Source organism: Trematomus bernacchii, unplaced genomic scaffold (assembly GCF_902827165.1).
Source record: "Trematomus bernacchii unplaced genomic scaffold, fTreBer1.1, whole genome shotgun sequence".
Taxonomy (NCBI): Eukaryota; Metazoa; Chordata; class Actinopteri; order Perciformes; family Nototheniidae; genus Trematomus; species Trematomus bernacchii.
Genome location: NW_022988097.1, coordinates 4,228,724 through 4,251,130, shown reverse-complemented (window position 1 = coordinate 4,251,130; position 22,407 = coordinate 4,228,724). Strand labels below are relative to the sequence as shown.

General features: G+C 38.7%; 4 protein-coding genes across 4 annotated transcripts; 2 read left to right on the top strand and 2 right to left on the bottom strand.

Moving 5' to 3' along the window:
- Positions 1–1,015: 1,015 nt before the first annotated feature.
- On the bottom strand, positions 1,016–3,051 carry her11 (hairy-related 11). The gene is made up of 4 exons (XM_034121056.1): positions 3,001–3,051; positions 1,972–2,067; positions 1,772–1,865; positions 1,016–1,653 (listed from the first exon to the last, which is right to left on the bottom strand). Exons 1-4 carry the CDS (start codon positions 3,049–3,051, stop codon positions 1,016–1,018), a joined length of 879 nt encoding a protein of 292 aa, XP_033976947.1.
- Positions 3,052–5,817: 2,766 nt separating this feature from the next.
- her5 (hairy-related 5) lies at positions 5,818–6,639 on the top strand. The gene is made up of 3 exons (XM_034121039.1): positions 5,818–5,889; positions 5,986–6,081; positions 6,181–6,639. The coding sequence occupies exons 1-3, from the start codon at positions 5,839–5,841 to the stop codon at positions 6,637–6,639; spliced, it is 606 nt and encodes a 201-aa protein (XP_033976930.1). The 5' UTR covers positions 5,818–5,838.
- A 7,672-nt stretch (positions 6,640–14,311) lies between these two features.
- pfdn6 (prefoldin subunit 6) lies at positions 14,312–18,848 on the bottom strand. Its single transcript, XM_034121346.1, has 4 exons — positions 18,442–18,848; positions 18,189–18,259; positions 17,951–18,075; positions 14,312–14,816 (listed from the first exon to the last, which is right to left on the bottom strand). The coding sequence occupies exons 1-4, from the start codon at positions 18,503–18,505 to the stop codon at positions 14,696–14,698; spliced, it is 381 nt and encodes a 126-aa protein (XP_033977237.1). The 5' UTR covers positions 18,506–18,848; the 3' UTR covers positions 14,312–14,695.
- mmgt1 (membrane magnesium transporter 1) lies at positions 18,824–22,044 on the top strand. Its single transcript, XM_034121345.1, has 4 exons — positions 18,824–18,986; positions 19,910–19,962; positions 20,041–20,144; positions 21,173–22,044. The coding sequence occupies exons 1-4, from the start codon at positions 18,908–18,910 to the stop codon at positions 21,324–21,326; spliced, it is 390 nt and encodes a 129-aa protein (XP_033977236.1). The 5' UTR covers positions 18,824–18,907; the 3' UTR covers positions 21,327–22,044.
- The last annotated feature ends 363 nt before the right edge of the window (positions 22,045–22,407 follow it).

The following is a 22,407-nucleotide window of genomic DNA, read 5'->3' as shown; positions in this document are numbered from 1 at the left end:
GTAAGTCACACAGAATCTCCTCTTTACTCTTCTCTCAGCAAGCTGTCAGAACTAAGTGAAAAACAAACAATGGCATAACATATTATTAATATGTCGGGTAGTAATAGATTTATTTATTTTCTTCTCAGAGTGTACCAGAATGCGTAGTTTATGTTAGTATTTCTAAAAATCTCCTGGGGGAGAATCCCCCCAGACCCCCCTGCTGGGGTTGGGTTTTCAGCATGTGTGCCTTTTTATATTTCAGCTTTGATTCCATTATCTCATTAAACCTTTTTTAAAAGCATACTTTAGTTCTGTGAAGGGATATAAGGGATATATGCACTGTACTTCACTTTTATTAATATTGTATGCTGAAAAGCGTATATATTACAGCACGATTTTTTGTTGAATAGATTTGAGTGCTTCAAAATGTTGGGTCACGATGTATTGACCAAGTAAAAAGTGGGTCCCGAGGCCTAACCAGTTGAGAACCACTGAGTTAGAGTTTGCTGCATTTTGTACACACACATCCTTATCAGGCTTCGGAGACAGCAGATGCTTTCTTGAAGGGGGGAGGTGGTGGACGTTTTGGTTCGGATGATTGTGGTAGGCATGGTGATGAAGACGCAGGCAGTTGAATATGTTAGAGATAAACAATTTTACTCCTGACTTGTTCAGGCAAACTCCATCTGCCTTAAAAAGATGTCTGCGGTCCCAGAAAGTTACAATTGTCAATAAAATGGACAGAATGGTCAGTACAGGCAGTTGAAAGCCATGTGTAAGGGAACATAAACCTTCAATGCAAGGCGAGCAGTGAGTGTAAATACAGTGAATAAATACACAATTTGAGACTTATTAATTTGAAGTACACGTTTTATTGCAAAGAGAAATACAAAATATAAAATTATAATAATAATAATAATAATATGTACACTATACATTCACAGCATGGAGAGTTTTCTTCCTCTCCAAAGCTAACGGTTGACATTCCCACAAGGTGTCTCTGTTGTTCTCAGTCTGCCACTCTCTAGAAACTTCACCAAGGTCTCCAAATGGAGGAGGGAGAGTTTGGTGGGTGGCCCCCCCTCTGTGCAGGGTGTGGAGGGGACCTGAGTGTGAGGAAAGGGGGGCAGTGGAGGGAAGCAGGGCCTGAGAGAGGGGGCGAGAAACTGAAGAAGGAGGTGTTGCAAGACCGAGGTGACAGGCTGGGGGGGAAGGAGAAGTGAGAGGCAAATGACGGGAAAGGAGGAGAGGTGGCGTATGTGGAGAAGGAGGGTGAGAGCCAGGGGGAGGGAGGGGGTGACAGGTAGTCGTGGCAAGGTGTGGAGCAGGCGAGAGGGTGGAACGTGGAGTGGGAATGAAATTTAGGAGACTCTTCTCTCCTCTCAGATGTGCAAATGAACTCCCCGGATAATCCATCTGGTGCTTTGGTCACATCTGTCAATCTGGGGTTATACTCTGCTGTGATGGTGTGGGGCTGCTGGCTCTCTGTGTGATGCTTGAGACCCTCGATCAGGCTTCTCCTCTGTGCCGGGGGGATTCTGTTCATGTAGCTGGTCAGCTGGGCCACACACTGCTGAAAACCTGCACCCTCTATGGTGACGGGAGCAGGAGCAATGGATTCTGGGTGATGGAGAGATGCCACAGGAGTCCTCATTTGACTGTCTATAGAGTCTGCAGCAAAGACACCAAAGGGAGGGATAAAACTGGTTAGATTTGTTGCAGAGAATAAAGATTTTCATAAAAAATGTCACAAATGTTAACACCTTATTGTTTTTTTTGTTTGATTTACCCTTTCTGTGGTTCTTCCCGTCTGTCCATGTCTGAACATATTCCACAGCCAAGTCAAGAATCTCTGCTTTCTCTATTTTAGGATTCTGAAGCCGCTGTAGGTGATAACAGCCAAACAGAGGGGAGAAATGCAATTGGTTATTGAAAAGTCTATTTCAGATATGTGTAGAGGCTGGGTGTGATTTGGTAAATATGACTCACGGGATCAGACGTGTGCTTCAACAGCAAACTTCTCAGTTCACCTAGACTTTGATTTATTCGATCTCTTCTTTTCTTTTCCACAACGGGTTTCAGAATCTGGAGAGAAACAAACCACATTGTGTGAGTATGGATATGGATATATTGTTCAAAGATGACTTAAAGGTAGGGTAGGTCATTTTGGAGAAACCAGCTCGAGTGTGCTAGAATTTGAAAATACACAGCCGGAAAAAATCTCCCACTTCCCTCCTCCAACACACACGAACGTGCACATGACCAATGAGGGCACGAGATAAGTTTGTGCACAGATGGAAGGCTGACAGGCAGGTAGGCCATCCAGTTATTTTAGCCGTGCCGGCTAAAATGATTGGTCGTGCTTTTTACAGTATTACGGCTTCCACAGATTACATTTTTTTATGGATTTTTTGTCAAAGCACTTCAGATATTCATTGCTATCGGGATGTTAAGAGCATTCCATGGAATATAACAAAAAGTGTATCTCGAGCCGGTTTCTCAAACTTACCTACCCCACCTTTAAGTTATTATATATTAAAATAGTATCCTTTATTTTATAGCATTTTACTTAAAGCATGCAAACAATAAAACCCAAAAGCAGCAATAATAAAATCAAATGAATTAAAACAGGAAATATAAGCTAATACAAGTAAACACGCCAACAAATCAAAACAAAACTTCAAAGTGGGAGTGATTCACATATTCATGTTATTGAGTTCAGCTATTGATAAGAAAAATGTGGATTGCCAGGTTGTAATAATCTTATTGGTTATCATTAGGGTAATTTTTTTGTAATTTACAAAATAAGATAAAATGTTTTTACAAACAAACGAATTTAAAAGAAAACATGCAATAAAAACATACATATAAATAACCTGTCAACCCCAAACTAGTTTTCATTAATGTCTGTTACATAAAGTATTATTAATTGATAATTAGCATGAAAAAAAACGTGTTAATGGGGGCCTTAATAGAAAAACATGAATTAAATAAGTAATATTATTTATAAGTTCTTACCCTTTTCCTACTCTTCCCATCCTCCAGACTTGTGTTCTGTTTCCTGGTCATGTTGCAGAGTTGGGTCCTCACGTCCTGACTGAAGGCTGAAGTGGCTTAAACAGCCTCCTGGCGCGTGAGCATGGGTATAAGTAGAGCTCGTGCTGCCTCTGATTGGCTGACAAGTGTGAGTGACGACACCTAAACGAAAATGCTCTCTAACGTTTTAATGGCCCGTGGATAAATTCGAAACTATGCACTTTAAACACTAATCAGAAAGTGGGGTGTCTCAAAGTTTCAAGTTAAAAGTATATTATTCAAAGTTAATTGAATAATAATCAATATCTAAGGAAATCCTATTACCAGTAACATATATTTTTAAAGGTTAATATACCATCTGACTGGCAGTATGGATCTATTCATCCAAATCACTCATTAATAGTTTCTTTTAAATGTAACAAACACTTGAATATCTTTCATTTAGTATTAGCCTATAACCATCTTATTGACATGCGATATTGAAACTTTAGTCTGGAGGATATTTTTGCATCCATTAATATAATTATGCTAAATGTGTGTTTGACGCCTTCCAAAGGTGAGGCCCTGGGAAACTTGCTTCTTTCTCGTGGGAACAGAAATGAAGTGAGAAAGTGAGCAGCTATGAGCACTTTTTATGATGTGAGACATCCACACGTTGAATAAGTGATGAGAAAAAATACCAAATGAGGTCCTAATGAATAATCAAGTCAGTTTCAATAAAACAGCACTGGTTCCAAAAGCACATATTTTAACTGCAAATACAATAGGCCTACTTTAATTTAAGCAGATAAAATCGAAATGAATGCAGGCTGATGAACTAGAATGGGGTTCCACGGGGCCAAAAGGGAGCAGGTCCGTCTGTTTCTGCTGAAGTGTGAGGATGATCATTACACATGAGTGTTAAGTGTGCTGTGCCTCGGGTCAGCTTGATACCTCATGTTTGGACTTCACACGAGATCCCTTTAAAATCAAAGCAGATGTTGACCTGAGTGCATGTTCCCAGCGAAGCCCTCCGTTTGATTCCAGCTCTTTTGTCACCGACACACCCCAAAGGTCACGATATTAGAAGGGAACGGTCCATTTCTCCGCAACCAAAGGGCACGTTTATTTCCACACTAGCCTAATTAGTTTCAATCACAGGCTCAGACGCGCACCTTATTGGGGGCTTATTTAGGGGGCGGATGCACGTGGCTTAAATAATTTGCTCAAAAGTGTAATATTAAAATATACGGAGGTACAATAATCCAAGTTAGCTGAACTTAATAACCATTCCTAGAGTTTTTCATCGTTTTTAGCCAAAACCTCAACTCTTATGGCGAAACAACTGCAAACTTTAGGATTCAAAATAGCCTATAGGCCTATATATTTTTTTAAACGAATAATTTAATTTAATTTAAGTCATTCGTATGCATAACGAAGCTAATCAATTCTAACTTCACATATAAATACATTTCAGTCTACAGAAAAAGGTGACTACTAGGTTATATTGTAAATTGCATGGTAAAAAAAATATGAATAAAGTGAATTTCCATGGTAACCAGCCGTGATCTGTGAGCCTGCACTAATCGCCCTCTCTTTGATTTAAAACGGAAGTAGCCTATCATTGCCTCTGAAAAGCCTCTTTAATCTACGGGATCCCCGTGATCCGATCATCCCAGTGTTATCTCCTCACTTTAGCCTATTATGGGGATCAGGGGGCCATAAATGCAGTGCGCAGAAAGCTACCCCAAAGTCAGCAAAGCCCCCCAACTTTGGTCTGAAATAATGCACGTTAGAAACTACTACTATGGCTACTGGATGTTTCTGCACAGATCGTGTCCAGTCAGGAGTTTTCCCACCACAGCCTCTAAAGATAAACACAGCAGCCTTCAGGTGTGAATGAGGCAGTTTGGCTCTATGGCGCCAGGTCCTAACGGGAGAGGTGTGGATGGGTTCACATCAACATGCAGGAGAAGTTTACCCACAGTTTTTTCAGACAGGAGAAAAAATGTTTTGTTTTTGGTGTCGTATTTGTAAATCAACTGTATTTTGGGGCTTTTTTCTCACACAATGAATAAAGTTAGGACAAAAAGACACAAAAGAAGGAGATCAACCAACATTACAAACAAAGGGGGATAGAAAGAAGAAACAAATAAAAAAGGAAGGCTTAATTGAGATGAATAGTAAACAAAAAATAAATAAATAGTTTTAGCAACAAAAACGAATCGAGACCACATAATAAAAAATAACAAGCTACATTATAAATTGAACTGAAGAAAAATTGTGTATGTCTCCAAAAAAATAGAATGAAACAATTTCTATATATTTTAGCAGCATTTTGTATTTTCTGCATTAGCTTACAACCAGTTTAAAATGTATGTGAAGTGCAATCCAAGCAATGAAACTAAACCAGTTCAACACATGTTATATTTACCTCCTATTTTATTCAATATAAGGTAGATTTTCGATTACATTTAAAAAAAAATAAAGAATACAACTATTTCATGTGAATGAATCATGAATGATAAACTTAAAAATGGTGATTCGGGAGAATTTACCCTTTTACAGGATAAAGAAACCAAACTGTAACCTTTTTCAACCCACATGGCAAACCCCCCTAAAAGAATACGTGTTAAATGTGGCTTAGAGGTTAAAATAAGGGGATTATAGATTTAAATACATTCAAAGGGACCTCAGTGTCAAGGCCGCGTGCTGCTGGATGGATGAGAGGCGTGTCCCGTGGGGGCGGGGACACCTGCAGGGATATCAACAAACTGCAAAGGGATCCTACCACTTTTCGTTTTGGATTCAAAGCAAGAACCAACTGTGTCGCCGTCAGTGATGAAGGCTTTGACTTCACCAGAGTCTCCCAGGCAGAGGAGTAACAGAAGGGTAAGCGTTTGCATCATGTGCGCAGTTTCAGAATGAAAGAAAACGATCTAAAACGTTTTTTTCGGAGTTGTAAATTGCAATATTTGTAATCCTTAGATCTCCAAACCAGTGATGGAGAAACGCAGACGTGAGCGGATCAACAGCAGCCTGGAGACATTACGAATTCTGATGCTGGAAAACTTCCATGATGATGTAAGCTTGTGCGCCATGCTTGTATTTAAGTTCGATATCTTATGAAATATGAATGTATCAAAGTCTATACTTCCTATTGATTGTGTATTCTTCTTTTAGAGACTCAAAAATCCAAAGGTGGAGAAGGCAGAGATTCTGGAGAGTGTGGTGAACTTCCTGCAGTCAGAGGTGGAGATGGACAAGGGTCACCGGGCCATGAACAGTGTCCTGACCCGGGAGCAGAGGCCGACCTCCGGCCAGGTCAACTACCGAGACGGCATGAGGTCCTGCCTGCTGAGGGTCAGCCACTTCATCTCCAGCAAGAGCCAGGAATTAGCCCAGACCGATGAGGGGGCAGGTCTGGCTCCCCAACCCCAGAGGCACCCTGCATCTCCCGGACACATCCTCAAGACACAGGCCTCTCGGTCTCCTCATCCGGTCCACCATCATAGCCAACACGCTCATCCATCATTCTGCACCGAGAGGACCAGCATGCACTGCGACACCCGGGAGCTGTTCTCCTCCGCCGCAGACGGTGCGCACATCCCGGACCCTGTGTGGAGGCCCTGGCCGCAGTAACAGACTCTTTGACTCAGATTATATTTTTAAAAGATGCCAACAGACTGTGTAAATATGTATTTTGTTGTACAGTCTGCAATCTTTTGTACATTGATGATATTTTCCATGAAAACAAATGATCCCCTTTAAGGATCCACATGTGGCGTTTTTTGCCGTAAGATTTACTTTTTGGCATGCGCGTCATATTATCATTTTTTGATAAATATGAGATGTTTTTGCGCAGCAGTGTCCACACATGTTTTGTTTATATGAGATGAGCCCTACTTATGTTTGGTGTTGCTTAGACACGTGCGTAAAATGCGGAAAAACAACTTGGGTGCCATTCTATTTTTCTTTTCTTTGCTCTGATATTGTACATATAAGAGACATGGAGTTTATTCTATGATTGTGCCTGCTGAATTGTCTGTTCCCAATTTCAATAAAGCACACCTTCCTGATCATTCCAAAAATAATCGAGTGGCCTCTTTGCTGAGTGAATAGCTTGTACTTGAACCAGAGTGGCACATCCACAGGACAGTTAGCACATACTTTAGCCGGGCTGGACAGTTATGACACATTTGTCTTTTGATATGTTGATAGTGGGGGGCCGGGTGCTTCTCTGATCTGAAGTGCAGTTTTTAAAAGGTAGAAAAGCACAGGAGAGTGGTCATTCACACACTGTCCAGCAGCCAGACTGCTTCAGGTGAGGCATCCAATTTACAAAACGAACGTTGGACGTCCAACCTGGTTATCCAGAACAATTAGTGTGCCCAATTCAAAGGTACATGTTTAAATTCAACACAATAATGCATCTATTATATTGGGTATACGTTATATTGTGTGGCACGCGTTGCTATAAAATAGAAAGGTTACAAAATAGGCCCACCATGCACCATGCATGATCAACAAAACAGATGCTGTGTTTAAGGAACACGTGCTGTGTTATTTTCTTTAGCACCTACTCAAAATGTTCAGGTGCAGACTGACACTACTCGTGCTGGAAAGCACAATAACAGCAGCTGATGGTGGGGGGATGCTAAACCAAATCCGCGTAAAACCTCAGGAATATATATTACATATTTTAAATAACCAAACAAAACAAATTGGGGATGAAAATGTGAGATTCAGTTTGATTAAGCAAACTATTTCAACGTGATAATTCAATTTATAATTATATCAAAACGCACCAACGTAGGATACAGATCCAACGGTACATGTAGCCTATGACAAGATATTTAAATATACGTTGGGTCTGGCTTGCTGAGTTTACAAATCATTCTCTAAAGTTTTGTAGATTGGGTGAAAGAGTCTGCATCCTGAACAGTGTGTTAATGGCCACTGTCGTGTGCTATTCTGCATGTAAAAAGACTGCACTACAGGCTGTCGCTTATCAGCATACAAATGCACACTTGAAGGTCTCATAATTGTTCACCATCGTTGGCTAAGTATCCCAAAGATCAGAAGGCAGGATAGCATTTTAACCCCTCACGAAAACACTTGATTTATGGTGGCGTAATTGTTGTAGTAAATAGGGAAATTAATGAAATAAAATTATTGTTATTTGGGATTGGGATACATTTGAGGACACTTTGAACAGCTTTAAACCGCATGAAGAACATTTAAAATATCACCATTTTTTTATTTTAGATCTGTATTTATTTTTTATTTGAATTTGTTCCTATGTGAGTATATCTTTTTTGAACTATACACTTTATACCATGTATTATACACACATTCCTCGAAAGCTCGTTTGAAAGCGTTCTTTATCAAAGCAGGTGTTAGTCTCGCAGCGCTGATCTCTGGACAGGATGCTCTTTTGTGAGCTTTAAAGCTTAAACCCCCGAAGAAAAGGGACACAGGACTAAATCAATCTATTAAAGCTGGAAACAGATTAGGGATTCATGTGAGACTGCTCTCTCTAGATGAAGATTAAATTAATTTATTGTCAGTGTTAGATCAAGATTACTCCAATGCGGATGTATCTAGCTACTTAGGTCTTTGTTTATTTTATAAAATGTAGGATATCTGAATGACCTGAAATTTCAAGGGATTTCTTTCCCACCACCCCGATCAACATTTCAATCGGCAGTTCTGTCGCTGTTGGTTTTTGCCACTTTAGCATGAACTCAATAAATGCAAAGTGATAAATCTCCTTTTGGCCTCGTCAACTAACCATTTGATGACTGCAGTTCACATAACGAGACCTCATCTAACTATAATATGTTTAGGCTACCATAAACAAAGTTCGAGTTTGTATCGAGTTTATAACTTTCTGTTAGTAGTTTATTTTTGGGCAAGAGAGCTTCAAAGTTGCAGTCCTATGTGAAAACTCACCTATTTGACACGTTTATATAGCTGCATAGGTCTACCTATATATACATGTTTAAGTTCAGTTAGTTAATATTCCCTCCTGTTACATTCAGAGTCAAATTGACCCGTTTGAAAATCTACGAAAAACTTCTTCTACTTACCTTAATTAGTGCAATAAACAAGTACAATTAAAATGGTTCTTGTCATGCATTTGGAACCCCCCCCCCTACATGTCTATATCACAGAGATGGTATTCGGGTCAATCTGACCCGGCGGTGAAAGTGGAGGCTAAAAGGGGTCAGAAATGCACACACACACACACACACACACACACACACACACACACACACACACACACACACACACACGTGAAAGTGGAGGCTAGAAGGGGTCAGAGGGCTCAAATGGGATATACGGTATATATATATTGTAATTTTACACACACACACAGACAGAGAGAGGGACAGACAGACAGAGACAGACAGACAGACAGACAGACAGACAGACAGACAGAGACAGACAGACAGACAGACAGACAGACAGACAGACAGACAGACAGACAGACAGACAGACAGACAGACAGACAGACACCCCGCACCTGGCAGTGGAGGCCCTAAGTGGGGCTCTGGTCCCTATTGTTGGGAACCAGGGACCTAAACAATTCAACTGTATGACATAATTATCATTTATTTAAAGAATGGTGTTAAATTACATGATGGTGTCAACGAAGGGGATTATAAGTCTGTCGTAGAGAGTTGAATACTGTTCTAGACAAAAAAAATTCTGAAGTGTCTCAGAGCCTCAAGATGTGGAGACGGCACACACACACTCAAACTGTAAATCAGAAGTCAGACTTGGAGACCGCTGACAGCTTTACAGTTACTGGAACAGAAATGCAGAGGTTACATACAACAATGAGGTGGTTGTGCAACATTTGTGCAATGTGCTTTTTCCCTGCAATTTGCAAAGAACACAGTGTGATCAGTCTCTGCCTTTCAGAGCAAATTAATTAGTTTTAGGGTGATCAAAACTGCATTCTTTCACCGAAACAAGACACACTACCCCACTCGAACACACACACACACATACACACACACGCACGCACGCACGCACGCACGCACGCACGCACGCACGCACGCACACACACACACACACACACACACACACACACGTTCTTAATTGCTGTTACAATAAAATACTTTCAATACAAATCCTTATGACTAATTTGGCTTGATTCTAAGTGAACAGGTCAATTTGACCCTGAACAGAAGAGGTGTCTCGTCTCTATTTATCAACATCAACCAATTGGAAAAAAAGTTGGAACAAGTAATTTAAAAAATGTTATGTTATGCAAAACTAATGTATTCTATATCAAGGTTTTTCCAATGTAAAAAAGAAAATAGAAAAATGTGTTGGAATGTATATGTTTTGTGAAAAACGAGTGATTTATTCTAATGGAACCATGATCTGTGAGAGGTGAATAACACAATTGCACTAAATATTGATTTCATTGATACAAAGGTACAAACTATGTACAAAAAAAAATCTGGATTTTGGGGCTTCTGACCATTTTTGGATAATTAAACATGCAGTGGGTCAAATTGACCCACGAATATTATTGCTGTTACAAAAAACGAATATAACAGGAGGGTTAAACCAAATGTTTAGGTTTCATTCCCATGGCCACGTGTCGGCCCGTTTCACAACCAAAGTCCGGATGTTATGTAAGCCCCACACCTCAGGTGTTAATGGGTTGCTGCCACCCACGCGCCAGAGGTGACAGGCTCGTGCACTAAAACAGTTTTTTGTATCGGAGTATTATTACTGCGCATCTGAGTCTGGTATCAGGAATATGTGGCAACAATTCAAAACATGCCATAACATTATTACATTACATGTTACTTGTTAGACGCTTTTATCCAAAGCGACTTACTGTGGACAATCCCCACAGGAGCAATTTGTGGTGAAGTGTCTTGCCCAGGGACACAACGACATGCTGACTGCAGTGGGGTTAGAACCTGTGACCAGAGCCGGCCCGACCCATTAAGCGACATAAGCGGCCGCTTAGAGCCCCGCAGCCACTAAGGGCCCCCTAGCAAAAATTGAAAAAAAAAAAGATTTTTTTTTTTATTATCTCAGTACACCGTTTTTTATCTCAGTACACCGTCGCCGTGATAAGTATGTTTAATTAATTGTGTTAATATGCCTAGATTGCCTACTCTCAAAGTCATGTATTATATTATTGAGTCAATCATATAATACATTAACCGTGCTTTACCTGAACCTCATCATGACACTAGAGAGGACGGCAGGATTGTAATTTCCCGTGTTCAGTGAATGCAACAGAGGCAAGACACCAGACCAACCAGAGAGTTGAATGGAAATAAACATCTGTCTTATTGGCTGACAGGTACCTATCCTGTGAGCTGTGACAATTTTTAAAATAAACTGTCAGTCTCAGACTCAGAGTTTTTGAAGATGGACATAAGAACATTTGTTCTTAAAAAAGACGACAATTCTCAAGTGGTGGTTCACACAACAACCCCAGAGCCAGCACTTGAGCCAGGAGAAATTACAGCTACGTTGACGTTACTTTGAATCGCGGGGGTAAGCTAAACCGTTAGCAAGTAGCTATAGCTAGCCAGATATATTAAATAAACACTTTGTCATTCAATCTAAATGTAATGTTTTTTAGCGTTACCTGGTGATTTCAAAGAAAGCTCTCTGGGAAATGTTGACTTACTGTTCGACATGAAGCTAGAAGCTACCTTACAGTACACAGTTGATCCTGAGTCCTGTCAGTTAAAGTGTTTCATAGTTAGCTTAGCTAAGCATCAACTTAGCACTGAAATATATGGATGTTATGTGACAGTATATTTCTGAGAAAAAGTCAGCTGAAATGGTGGCATAGTTGCCACTGCTTTACGTGTCGACAGCATGATTGAACGTATTTGCAGCAGTAAATGTGGCTGTTTGGCCACTGACGTTGCCATAACAACACCTGAATTTAAATGTGCAACCTCTTTTTGTGACAGATTTTTGCATGAAATTATAATTCTTCTGAATGATATTCCTATTGACAGCTAGTTTTTATGTGAACTTTATGAGATGGACAGCCAGAGAGAATAAATGAAAAACAGTTATGAAATACTATATGACAAAACAAGAATAGCCTACAGTTTAAAAGGGGAGTGATTTGTAAAATTATCCATAAAGAAAAATCTGTTTACAGTTCTGTTTCATATGGGTGTTGAGAGATGTATCCATAGATCTCTTAATGTTGCTCTCAAAGTGCACCAGATTGATGCTTTTAACTTCAATATTTAAAAAAAATCTTCCCGGGGGAGCATGCTGTCGGACCCCCCTAGAGGAGATGAGGGCCCCCTAGAGGATGTTAGGTCCACTGTGTTTACATGCTTATTTATACAATATGTGTGCTTATGCTAACATCATAAGACAAAAGATGGTTCTGTGTTGTGTGAAGTGAGAACGTGCTAGAGTGAGGGGGGCCCCCAAGCCACAGCTCGCTTAGGGCCCCCAAAAGTCTAGGGCCGGCCCTGCCTGTGACCCCCTGATCCGAACACCAAGGCTCTATCCACTGCGCCACACGCCATAAAACATGTTTATGTAAGCTTGTGTATCTGTTCGTGCAGCACAGCCATAGTGTATGACGAATTTAAAACTTAAACACATAGTTTAATATCCCTAATTTAAAAACAACTTCCACTTAAGGACAGTCATATAATTGTTTGCATAAATTAAGCTTAATGTTACTGAAATTACATTCAGGATGCATTTAAAACGTGAAAGCCAGACGCTGAGTGTGCAGGTTGAAAACAAGACATGTTATTGTTAGCTTGTAATGTAGGGTAGCCAGCATAGGTGTTGTGTAGCCAATTCTGCACGTGTCATGCTGGTTCAAATAAGTTGTGTTTAATATTTAATTTGTCGTGTATGAAAGTCTTTATGTAGAAAGTCTATGATGAAATATATGACACAGTTTTTGTATCCGGTCTACTTCCTAACATAAATGTAAAATCAAAGGCTAGTGTATTAGGTGGAAAACATGCCATGTTGTTTACGGTTAGCTAGTCAGCTTTTGTGAAGCCTCTAGTTTACTTATGCTACAAATGTTGAACGTCTCATGCTGTGATTTTTTTTGTATTAAACCTATGGTGTATGAAACTAAATAGTACAGTTCAGCCTTCACAACTGTATCTCTAAATGGGCTACTTCTAAACTGAAATGTAAAGCTTAGCCTACCATAGTTTGTTTGCCCTGTATTAGCATTTGGCTCTAATGGGTTTTGGTTCAGACTTTGTATTTGATTATTCATGTTGCCTAAATCCTCCGCTGGTGGTAAACTGCGGGGGAAAGCACATTCATTAATGTGAACAAAGCTGCACCGCTGTGCTTTGTGTCTGTGCTGCGAGCTGTGGGGCGGGTCGGAGGCTGCGAGACATCTGCTGCTGCCTCGATCGGACCTCCCTGGCAATTACAGCCTGTTTTCCGCAGAGAAACACACACAGCGAGACGGGTCTGTGGACTCAGCTAAACGAGACGGTGAATAAGGTGTATTGTTTTACTAATAGGCCTACTATAGATATCACCAGGAAACATTTAAGCCAAAAGCCAATTATTGTTTTCATTTCAAGTTTTCTATATTGTATGTTTAAATATGCAAATGAGCAGTGGTGTAAAGTTTTTGAAAGTATTCAGATACTTTACCTATGTTAGAGAAGGCACTGGAAAACTCTGCTACAAGTAAAAGTCCTGCATATAAAAATCTAACTTATGTAAAAGTACTTAGTAACATGTATTTAAAGTATTACATGTACAAGTAGCCTACCTAATGCAGAAGAATCTAAAATAAACACAAAAAAACCTGAAAATGTAAAATGATTCAAAAAGAAATTACTATCTCAATCTTTCAAAAAAGCTATTCTTAAATAAACTAACTGTTGGCTAGTTTAATTTATAACATCTTATTTTATAAACTCAAACATTTTAATGAACATTTAAAGTAACAATACATCGTTATGATGTAGAATATTTGACAAAAATGATAGTGGTGTTGATGTATGGGTGTAAGGAAAATAAACTACTCAAGTACAAGTACATTCATTTGGCACTTAGGTACAATACTGGAGTAAATGTACATTCCACTGTTGCAATTGAGGCTTGTTCTTAAACTAAATAATTTGCATAGATGACAGTTAAAGCCTCTCATAAGTATTCTTACTTATGAAGATATCTTACTTATGAAGATAACCTAAATGTAAGAAAATGAACAGGAGTAGGCTATTAATGATGTATAACCCAACCCTTCTGTAAAAACCTTTAGAATATAGATGAAGAAACAGGAGAGTCTGATGTATGCAAGTGATACTGAAATGGAGATTTATCTCAGAATGAGAGAAACAAAATATGACTGACATATAAAAACACATATCAACAAAGTGCAGTAAAATTAACCCCTTAATGTGTGTTTTGGTGGTTTTCTTCCTGCTTGTCTGAAAGAAGACATGTTATGGAAACAAAATAGCCAACACTCTCAAAGTTGACGTGTGCAATCAATTTAAAACTAAGTTATGACATTTCATGAAAAAAACGTTTATTAGCAACAAGGGAAAGTCACTGTAATAACAAATGAATGACAAGACACAAGCAGAACTTACTCAACCTTATGTTGAATCTTTTACATTATACCATGACTAAGCCATCTGTGTGTGTTTGCAGTGTGTGCGCATGCAGCTGGGTCACGTGGTCAGACTTTGCCGACAGCCATGCCCTGCGCTTTCTGAAACTCCTGCTGTAAACCAGACAAGAGTTCTCGATGCTGGTCAGATTTCTTTTCCAGGTCTTTCAGGAGTGTTTCGTACCTTTGACTGTTAGACGACAAAAGAGAAAGAAAATATACATCTGTTACCAAAAATATCACACCCAATTGAATCGCATTTGACCATATTTGTGTACACTGAGTATTTCAACACAAGATATGATGCACACCTTTCTGTATTTAAAATGTTTTCACTCCATTCCTTAGTAGGGATATTTCTATTTCGGATAATAATATTTTGACATTATCAATAGACACTATCACAAACACAGGAGAACTAGCATTATTTGTAGTAGACATTTATTTTGGTCATAAGAGAAAATGTTCCCCCCAAAAGATGACAATGAAATACACTGTAAGCGGAAAGCAAGACAAATAAATACTCAAGAGAGAATTAAACTTGTCATACCTACACTTTTTACACAGCACAGCCATTCTTTAAATTGCAAAACAAACTTCACATTTAAAATTCCTTGTAAAAGCAATGGGTATTAGAAATTGTGGAATCCTAACGTGATCATTAAGTTGTTTAACTATCCTCTCAAGTTGCTTTTTCTCTTTTTTCCCCCTGTTGGGGCACAATGAGCAATCAACGACTTACACACAGTTCTCCTGATTCCCAGGGACAGAAGGATGTTGTAGTGATTATCATCCCACCATTCAAACTCATTACTGCCCTCTACATGTGAGTGAGCAAAACGACAGCTAAGCTATGCACCAATATAGAGGTTCTCAGATGCCTATTAACATTTTAGATTATTGGCAGTGGCGACTGGTCATTAGGGGCAGGCACAGCCCCACCTAGTGTCAGCAGAAAGTATTACAAAAAATGCAAAAAAAATATATATATATATTTTAAGATCATGTTTAATCATCTGATTCGTCTGTACATTGCTGTTTTAGTCTGTGTTCTTCTAATTAGTGTGTCTACAGTCACAGTGTGTGCCTATTGAGCTGTTTAGAGCCATGTGGGACAAAACCTGTTCATGCCCCTCCCTCTCGCTGTGAAGTGAACGGTGACTGTAAAAACTACACTGCGCATGCTCAGAGTATTTTCCTATTTAATGTGTGTGGCAAAAAAATAATGACCATAGGGGCACTGAGCTGCCATCCCCACCATACGTCATCTCACATCATTCAGAGCTGATTGGCTGTAAGTACGTGTGCCGCGAAAAGTGTGGTGTGTGAAGAGGAGACGAGAGAGCTGCAGTGACGCGTCCTAAAACCAGGAAGTAAGCTGCGCTTGGCTTCCCTCGACAAAAAAGCAATGAGGTTTCTCCATAGGATTTTAGAAAATAGCTCGAAATAAGATCTGTGGGAAACGTACCTGTTAGATAAATGCACGTTTTGTTCAGCCGGATAACATCCACATGTCTACCCTACTTTTATAATTTTTTTATCATAAATCTATCGATTAAATTTATGATAGACTTTTGAAACTACAAGAAGATAAGGAGGACTTTTTACAAAAAAGTTATAGACATTTTTGTCCAGAAGGATAGGCAAATGGACTTCATCTTCAAGTCAAGGTAAGACCGCAATTTTATTGAAAATGGGATCTTACTAAGAGAGAACAATTCAATATTTAAATGATAAAATTACATTTTTTGGGTATCCTTTTGTTGAACTGTCTGTTTAAAATTAATCGAAGCATCAGACAAAAAAAGCTTTGGAAAATAATATTATATTTTGGTTTAGGTCAAAATATAATATTTGTAAACCTGAAGAGTCAGTGCCAGTGCCTCACCAGCCATGAACCTCACTGCACGTCACTGCAGAAGCTTATATATAGACATCTAAGTTTTTTGTGCCCCACCACTTTTGTACATATAAAAACGCCACTGGTTATTGGAGAAGAGGGTGTAATATAATAATAAAAAAAACATTGTGGTATTAACTTACACAAGAAGCTGTTGTAAATATATTAAAGCTGAAGATATTAGGACAAAGCATTTTACGTTTCTGAGTGTGAATATTTTTGGAGAAGTAACGTCATTCTTATAATTGATGATATTGATATTATCAAAAGAAATGCGGAAATATTTACCCTTTACGCTGAATGAAAATGATGTGTTAATATCACTGTGTGTACCACGCCATGATATGCAAGTTTAGTGTTCAAGTTGTAGTTTTTGCTCTAATACATGATGGACTACATAAGCAGTCTATGAGGTCATACTTTATAGTTTTACCTCATAGACTATTATGACCTTATACTTACCTGCTTAAAAGGCATGGTAATAACCTAATGACTCAAAGCTGCAGTTTATGTGCCCATCGCATCAAGGCTTTAAACCGTTCTGCCATTTAATGTTGCAGTTATTATGGGTCAGCCATAAACGAATAACAAATGTTTAGTTCAAGATTTGAGAAATTGCTGCTCAATGCTATTTTAATTTGATCAGAGATAACCATCATTTTGTACTGAGCCCTAATTAAATGTGTGTTCCATAGAACATCTTTCATCTGCCAATCCTTTTTACCATAGCATGGTCAACACACAGATTGAGGATTGAGAATTTAAGCTTCTTCCTTTCAGGGCCGGAGGTTAGTCCCAAAGTGTAGAACAAAGCGGTATGAAAATAGCTTTGTTCCACATAAATGAACAAGTTGTGGCAGTATCAGATAGATTCTTTGGTAGCAATGCCTATTTATTTATTAACCCTCAGGATTGCCCATATTTGTACTAGTGGTTTTTATTTTTATTTTTTTATGTTTTTAGATGTGACGGAGCAGGAGGTCTGTGTTGTTTTACAATGTATGTCATAATGCATCATTTATCTTTTATCTGCAAACCAAATCCACCTACCAGTATAAATAAATAACCTGAACCTGAGGGTATCTAAGTAATTTGAATAATTACAACCCCCTTCAACCAAAATCACACTGAACGTAAAAAATGTACTTTCTTACTGCTCTGGTTCAAAGATTCAAAGGTTCTATTGTCATAAGCACATTAGCTACAGTGTAGTTATGGCAAGGTAAATCGTAAGTCCGGCTACAACATAAATATGTATAATAAAACAATAAAAATAGTGCAAGGAAAACAGAATAGAAACAAGATAATACACAAGAATGTTGCAAGTGACAAATATGCAAGTAAATACGTAACCAGTAAACTATATACATGTAACATAGAATAGACCTATGCAGAACGTAAATAATATAAAGTGAAGGACTCACATTTCTCCGTTGATGTACTCCAGTCTTTTTGTGACAGTAGCTTTGGCCTCATCCAGGTCTTGCTTCACTAATACTGGGCCAATAAGCTTATACACTGTGTTTTTTGTGTCCAGCAGATCAAGCTCCTGGAAAGGAAAAGAGAGGGAAATATGAGATATGTCATTTTGCAAAGTCCAATAGTCAACATTACTGGCAAAATATTCTGACAGTGAATTAATAATCCTGAACAATTTCTTACCTCTTTCACAATGTTGTTCTCTGCGAGCTGCGTCTCCAGCTTCTGTCTGGCTGACACGCTCTTGCTAACATCTAAACAACAGAAAGTGATTAGTAAATTATGTGAATAATTCACCATACAAAGCTGTGTAAACGTACAGTAAATGTCTAGCAAGTTCATTTAAGTATAGCTAGCTAGCGGTCCTAATATGGTCAGCTAGCTCCCCACAACATGGCATGATGTGAGAAAGCATGCAATGCTAGCATGCTCTTACCTTTCTGCATCTGTGTATATTTTTCTACTTCCGCTTTCAGCTTCTTCTGAATGGCCTCTGCCATGTTTTTGTTTGGTCGGTGAAAGTGCTATAGACTGGGCAAATGTATCGAAGAGGAATCGTTTATTAGCTAAAGGTGATATGAGTTGAAAGCTCTGCGTTAGCTAACCGGAAAGGGCTGCGGCTGTAGAGGATATGAGCCGAATCCCTTCAAAGTAAAAGCCCACACTACTTCAGAGTTGTATGATGACAAACAAATAAGCACACTTTAACACCAGAAATAACCGAGCGAATATCAAAACCACCCTAAAATGCATATATGTATTGTTCGTGTAATGGAATTTAGTTATCTTCGATTTCATCTAGTGACGTTATTTGACCCTGTCATGGTTGCTGCTGTTTACGACATCGTTTTACGACGTTGCTTTACGACACTGCACACAGTTCCTCATCGCTCTGGATCAAGATGGCCTCATCGTTTTGGAAAGGTGTTGTCGGCGTCGGACTCTTTGCTTTAGCTCATGCAGCTTTTTCAGCAGCACAGCGTAAGTCTCCGTGCAGGGAGTGGGAACACGACTCTCTGTATCTTTTTTTAGAACAAGAGGGCTCCGTTGTCACCGGGTAGGAGTGTATCACTGCCGGATGGGCCTCTCGGGCTAACGGCGAGCTATCTCGATGCTAGCGCAGCTTAGCCCCGTTCATTCGCAGCAGTGAAACACTGAAATCTGCTATTAATGTTAAATACCAACGCCAGTGACAAACGACGTTGAAGGTGACTAACTGTAGTTGAAGAAAAGGAAATCAATGCTTTTATGATTCATTATAAGAATAGCAACTATTGTCTAGGAATTAAATATATATCCCTATAGTCAATCATGTAATTAATGGTATTGTAAAACCTTTACATGTGTCTTCATATTTCCAAACTGCTTGAGTTCCAAGCTAAATGGGAAAAAAACTAACCCTTTACATAAAGCTGGAAATAGACACCATTTTACAATGTAATTACAGGCCTGTTTCCTTTCATTCTTACTTGGATTTATAAAAATGTTTCCTAATTCTACTGACAAAAAATATGAAGTTATAGATTTTAAAAAAGCATTTGATACCATTGATTATGTTAAATTACTCAAAATGTTTAAAGGTGATATAATAAAAGAGGGGTTGTCCTGGATTAGAGTAGAAGCTATCTATGAAACAGGCATGCACTTAATAAGATTAGCATAAATCACCATATGTATGTTAATTGTAGAGTACCCCAGGGGTCAGTATTAGGCCCAAAACCGTTCATCTTCTACATAAATGATATATGCAAAGTATATACAAATAAAATTTTTATTGCTCAGCAGGTTGTTTATTTACATTTTATTTTAGAGTTGTTGTATGGATAAAAGGTTTCTTTCATCTTTAGCTTATCAATCCATCTGAGCTGTATATATTATATATATATATTTTTTACTCCCATCAGATCGATCATACATGCGACTCACAGAGAAGGAAGATGAGACACTACCCATTGATGTAAGTTACTCATATTGTCTTAACCTTTGACAACAAACCCCAAAAGTATGTGCTATATCATCGTCTTTGTTCCTGCAGATTGTATTACAGACCTTATTATCGTTTGTGATGACCTGTTACGGTATTGTCAACATTGCTGGAGAGTTCAAAGACATGGATGCCTCCTCAGAGCTCAAAAACAAGTAAGTTGAGTTGCAGCACCATCTCCCATGATAATTAGGTTGTTTGTGTCGTCTGCCATAAGGGAATCGGGCTTAACTGCATTTATAGTAACAGTTTGAATCAATTCCCTGAGATACACAATGAACCTCCCCAAGCTGCTGTTTCTTATTTGGGGCCAATATGTCTTGAAGGCTAGATGCAACTTAAAATCCATCACTATAGGAGTGGTTTTAATAATCTTTAACCATAATGTAAATAGTAAACACTTCAGACAGATTTGGCAAATAATAAAATGTATGCTGTGACGAACTGGACATTTCTTAAACTAAAGACACAAAATAGTTAAACTCAATATTTTCAGATTTCATTAACTCTATTTTTCTCTCAAATTCATAAACATGAACATTTTCAAAAAATGGGCCAATCATCCATAATAATTTAGATCTAAAGGGGTTTTGAACTTATATAATTATTTTGGCTATCTTAAGCTGTTTTATGAGCGTTAAAACTACATGATGTCATCGTACACAATTGTAGAAATTAGACTCTTAGGAAACAGTCATAGTGTGGTCAAGTATACTTGCTTTGTCTAACTTATGTTTCTAAAATGTGAAATGTATAATTATACATAACCAGGGTAGGATGTTTTTCTTATATATTAGTATTCTATAAATGCCTATTTTTGAGTCGGTTATAGACACAACCCCACATTTTTGTTGCCCCTTTGACTAATACCTCAATCGCACTTTGAAAAGAGCTATATAAATGTCCTGTTTCAATATTACTATTGTTATTATTCTTATGATTATTATTTATTTATACCAGTGACTACCTTGATACCTGCCCAAAATAGAGCTTATAATTAACATCCATTGCCTTAAATTTGAAAGATTGATTTCTACTTTGTATCATAGCTTGCCAAGAACACTTGTCAGTTACACGATGATTGCATTGCTCACTGCTCTGAATTGCACCTGTATTTCATTTGAAAGCAGAACAATATTTGCTCCATGTCAGTCTTTTTACATCTTAATCTTCATTTTTCCAGAACATTTGATACACTGAGGAACCACCCATCCTTTTACCTTTTCAACCACCGGGGTCGGGTGCTATTCCGCACGCTGGAAGAGGAGCCGTCCTCCGCACGCAACCAAGCGCTCCCAAACCCCTTACGGCTACGCAAGCTGGAGAATTTGCACTGAGACTGGCCTTTCCTGCCTGTAACACCAACAACGTCAGTTAACATTTGTTTTTGTTAGACAGAAGGGGGAGTCCGCCTTCCTCGACTTTAATTTGTTTTTGTACATAAACTAATATGCTGTCCAAACATGCATCTCTGTCCATAAAAGTGGTCACCAACCATACTCAACACTGACTGTGCCAACCCTTCAACTTTTCAAGCCGATTTGTTTGTATATACAGTATGTAATCGCTTTGGAGTCTTAAGATACGGAGACCTCTGCCCCTTTTTGTCCCTTCTGAACTCAAATTGGGATATTGCTGTCCTTTGTATATCCTTTGTATGAGGGGCAAAAAAATGCCTGTTACTGTTTCATTTCAACCGCACCATCAGTCCTCAGCCACCGTCTGGGCCAGCATTTTGTGAACTGAAATGAGTTTTGTTGTATGAACCGGGGCCTTTTAATTCCCTTGATGGTTTCCTGGAAGCATAAAGGCTCATCTTTACTTCCTGTTTGCATTAAAGAGGTTCTGCTTTATGCCACAGGAAATCCACTCAAGGCGAGATGTAAGAGCAGAAGAAAGCGTTAGGCAGCCGTTCCACTGATACTGTGAACACTAATGAGAACTAGAAAGTATAGGTACATTCATTTTGGTGAAGTTTGTTTTTCCTTCATTTTACATTTTGTTAAGATTCAACATATGTTTTTAATTTAATAAAAGGCTTACTGATTTTACAAAGTGTCAATGTATTTATTTTGTCTTACATTTCATATTCGGAGGCTGGAGTATTGCTTTGGCCTGACAAAAGGGATGAAATCTATGCTGTAAAAAAGAGGAAACGGCGAGATATTAGTGCTCTCTTCTTGACAAATGTGTAATAAATGTAATTTTATCACAGATTAAAGTCCTTCTGCCATAGAAATGGACATTGTTAGTGTAACAATGAAAATTCAAACATTTTCCAATGACCTTGTTGCTTGACTGCTGCATCAGAAGAAGAAAAATGTCCACCCGATCACGTTTTCATGTCGGCCTCTAGGTGGCAGCAGAAGCTGAGTTTTTAGTCTGGGTTACAAAGTCAATAACCGTTATATTTCTACA

Excerpts from the sequence above, each read along its gene's own strand:
- her11 (XM_034121056.1), bottom strand. The coding sequence starts at position 3,051 with ATGACCAGGAAACAGAACACAAGTCTGGAGGATGGGAAGAGTAGGAAA. Across the intron at positions 1,866-1,971 it reads TGAAGCACACGTCTGATCCC|CGGCTTCAGAATCCTAAAAT; the intron begins GTGAGTCATATT and ends TATCACCTACAG. Across the intron at positions 1,654-1,771 it reads CGGGAAGAACCACAGAAAGG|ACTCTATAGACAGTCAAATG; the intron begins GTAAATCAAACA and ends TCTTTGCTGCAG.
- her5 (XM_034121039.1), top strand. The coding sequence starts at position 5,839 with ATGAAGGCTTTGACTTCACCAGAGTCTCCCAGGCAGAGGAGTAACAGA. Across the intron at positions 5,890-5,985 it reads GGCAGAGGAGTAACAGAAGG|ATCTCCAAACCAGTGATGGA; the intron begins GTAAGCGTTTGC and ends TGTAATCCTTAG. Across the intron at positions 6,082-6,180 it reads TGGAAAACTTCCATGATGAT|AGACTCAAAAATCCAAAGGT; the intron begins GTAAGCTTGTGC and ends TTCTTCTTTTAG.
- pfdn6 (XM_034121346.1), bottom strand. The coding sequence starts at position 18,505 with ATGGCAGAGGCCATTCAGAAGAAGCTGAAAGCGGAAGTAGAAAAATAT. Across the intron at positions 18,260-18,441 it reads ATATACACAGATGCAGAAAG|ATGTTAGCAAGAGCGTGTCA; the intron begins GTAAGAGCATGC and ends TCTGTTGTTTAG. Across the intron at positions 14,817-17,950 it reads GAGTACATCAACGGAGAAAT|TCAAAGGTACGAAACACTCC; the intron begins GTGAGTCCTTCA and ends GTCGTCTAACAG.
- mmgt1 (XM_034121345.1), top strand. The coding sequence starts at position 18,908 with ATGGCCTCATCGTTTTGGAAAGGTGTTGTCGGCGTCGGACTCTTTGCT. Across the intron at positions 18,987-19,909 it reads AGCTTTTTCAGCAGCACAGC|ATCGATCATACATGCGACTC; the intron begins GTAAGTCTCCGT and ends TACTCCCATCAG. Across the intron at positions 20,145-21,172 it reads TCCTCAGAGCTCAAAAACAA|AACATTTGATACACTGAGGA; the intron begins GTAAGTTGAGTT and ends TCATTTTTCCAG.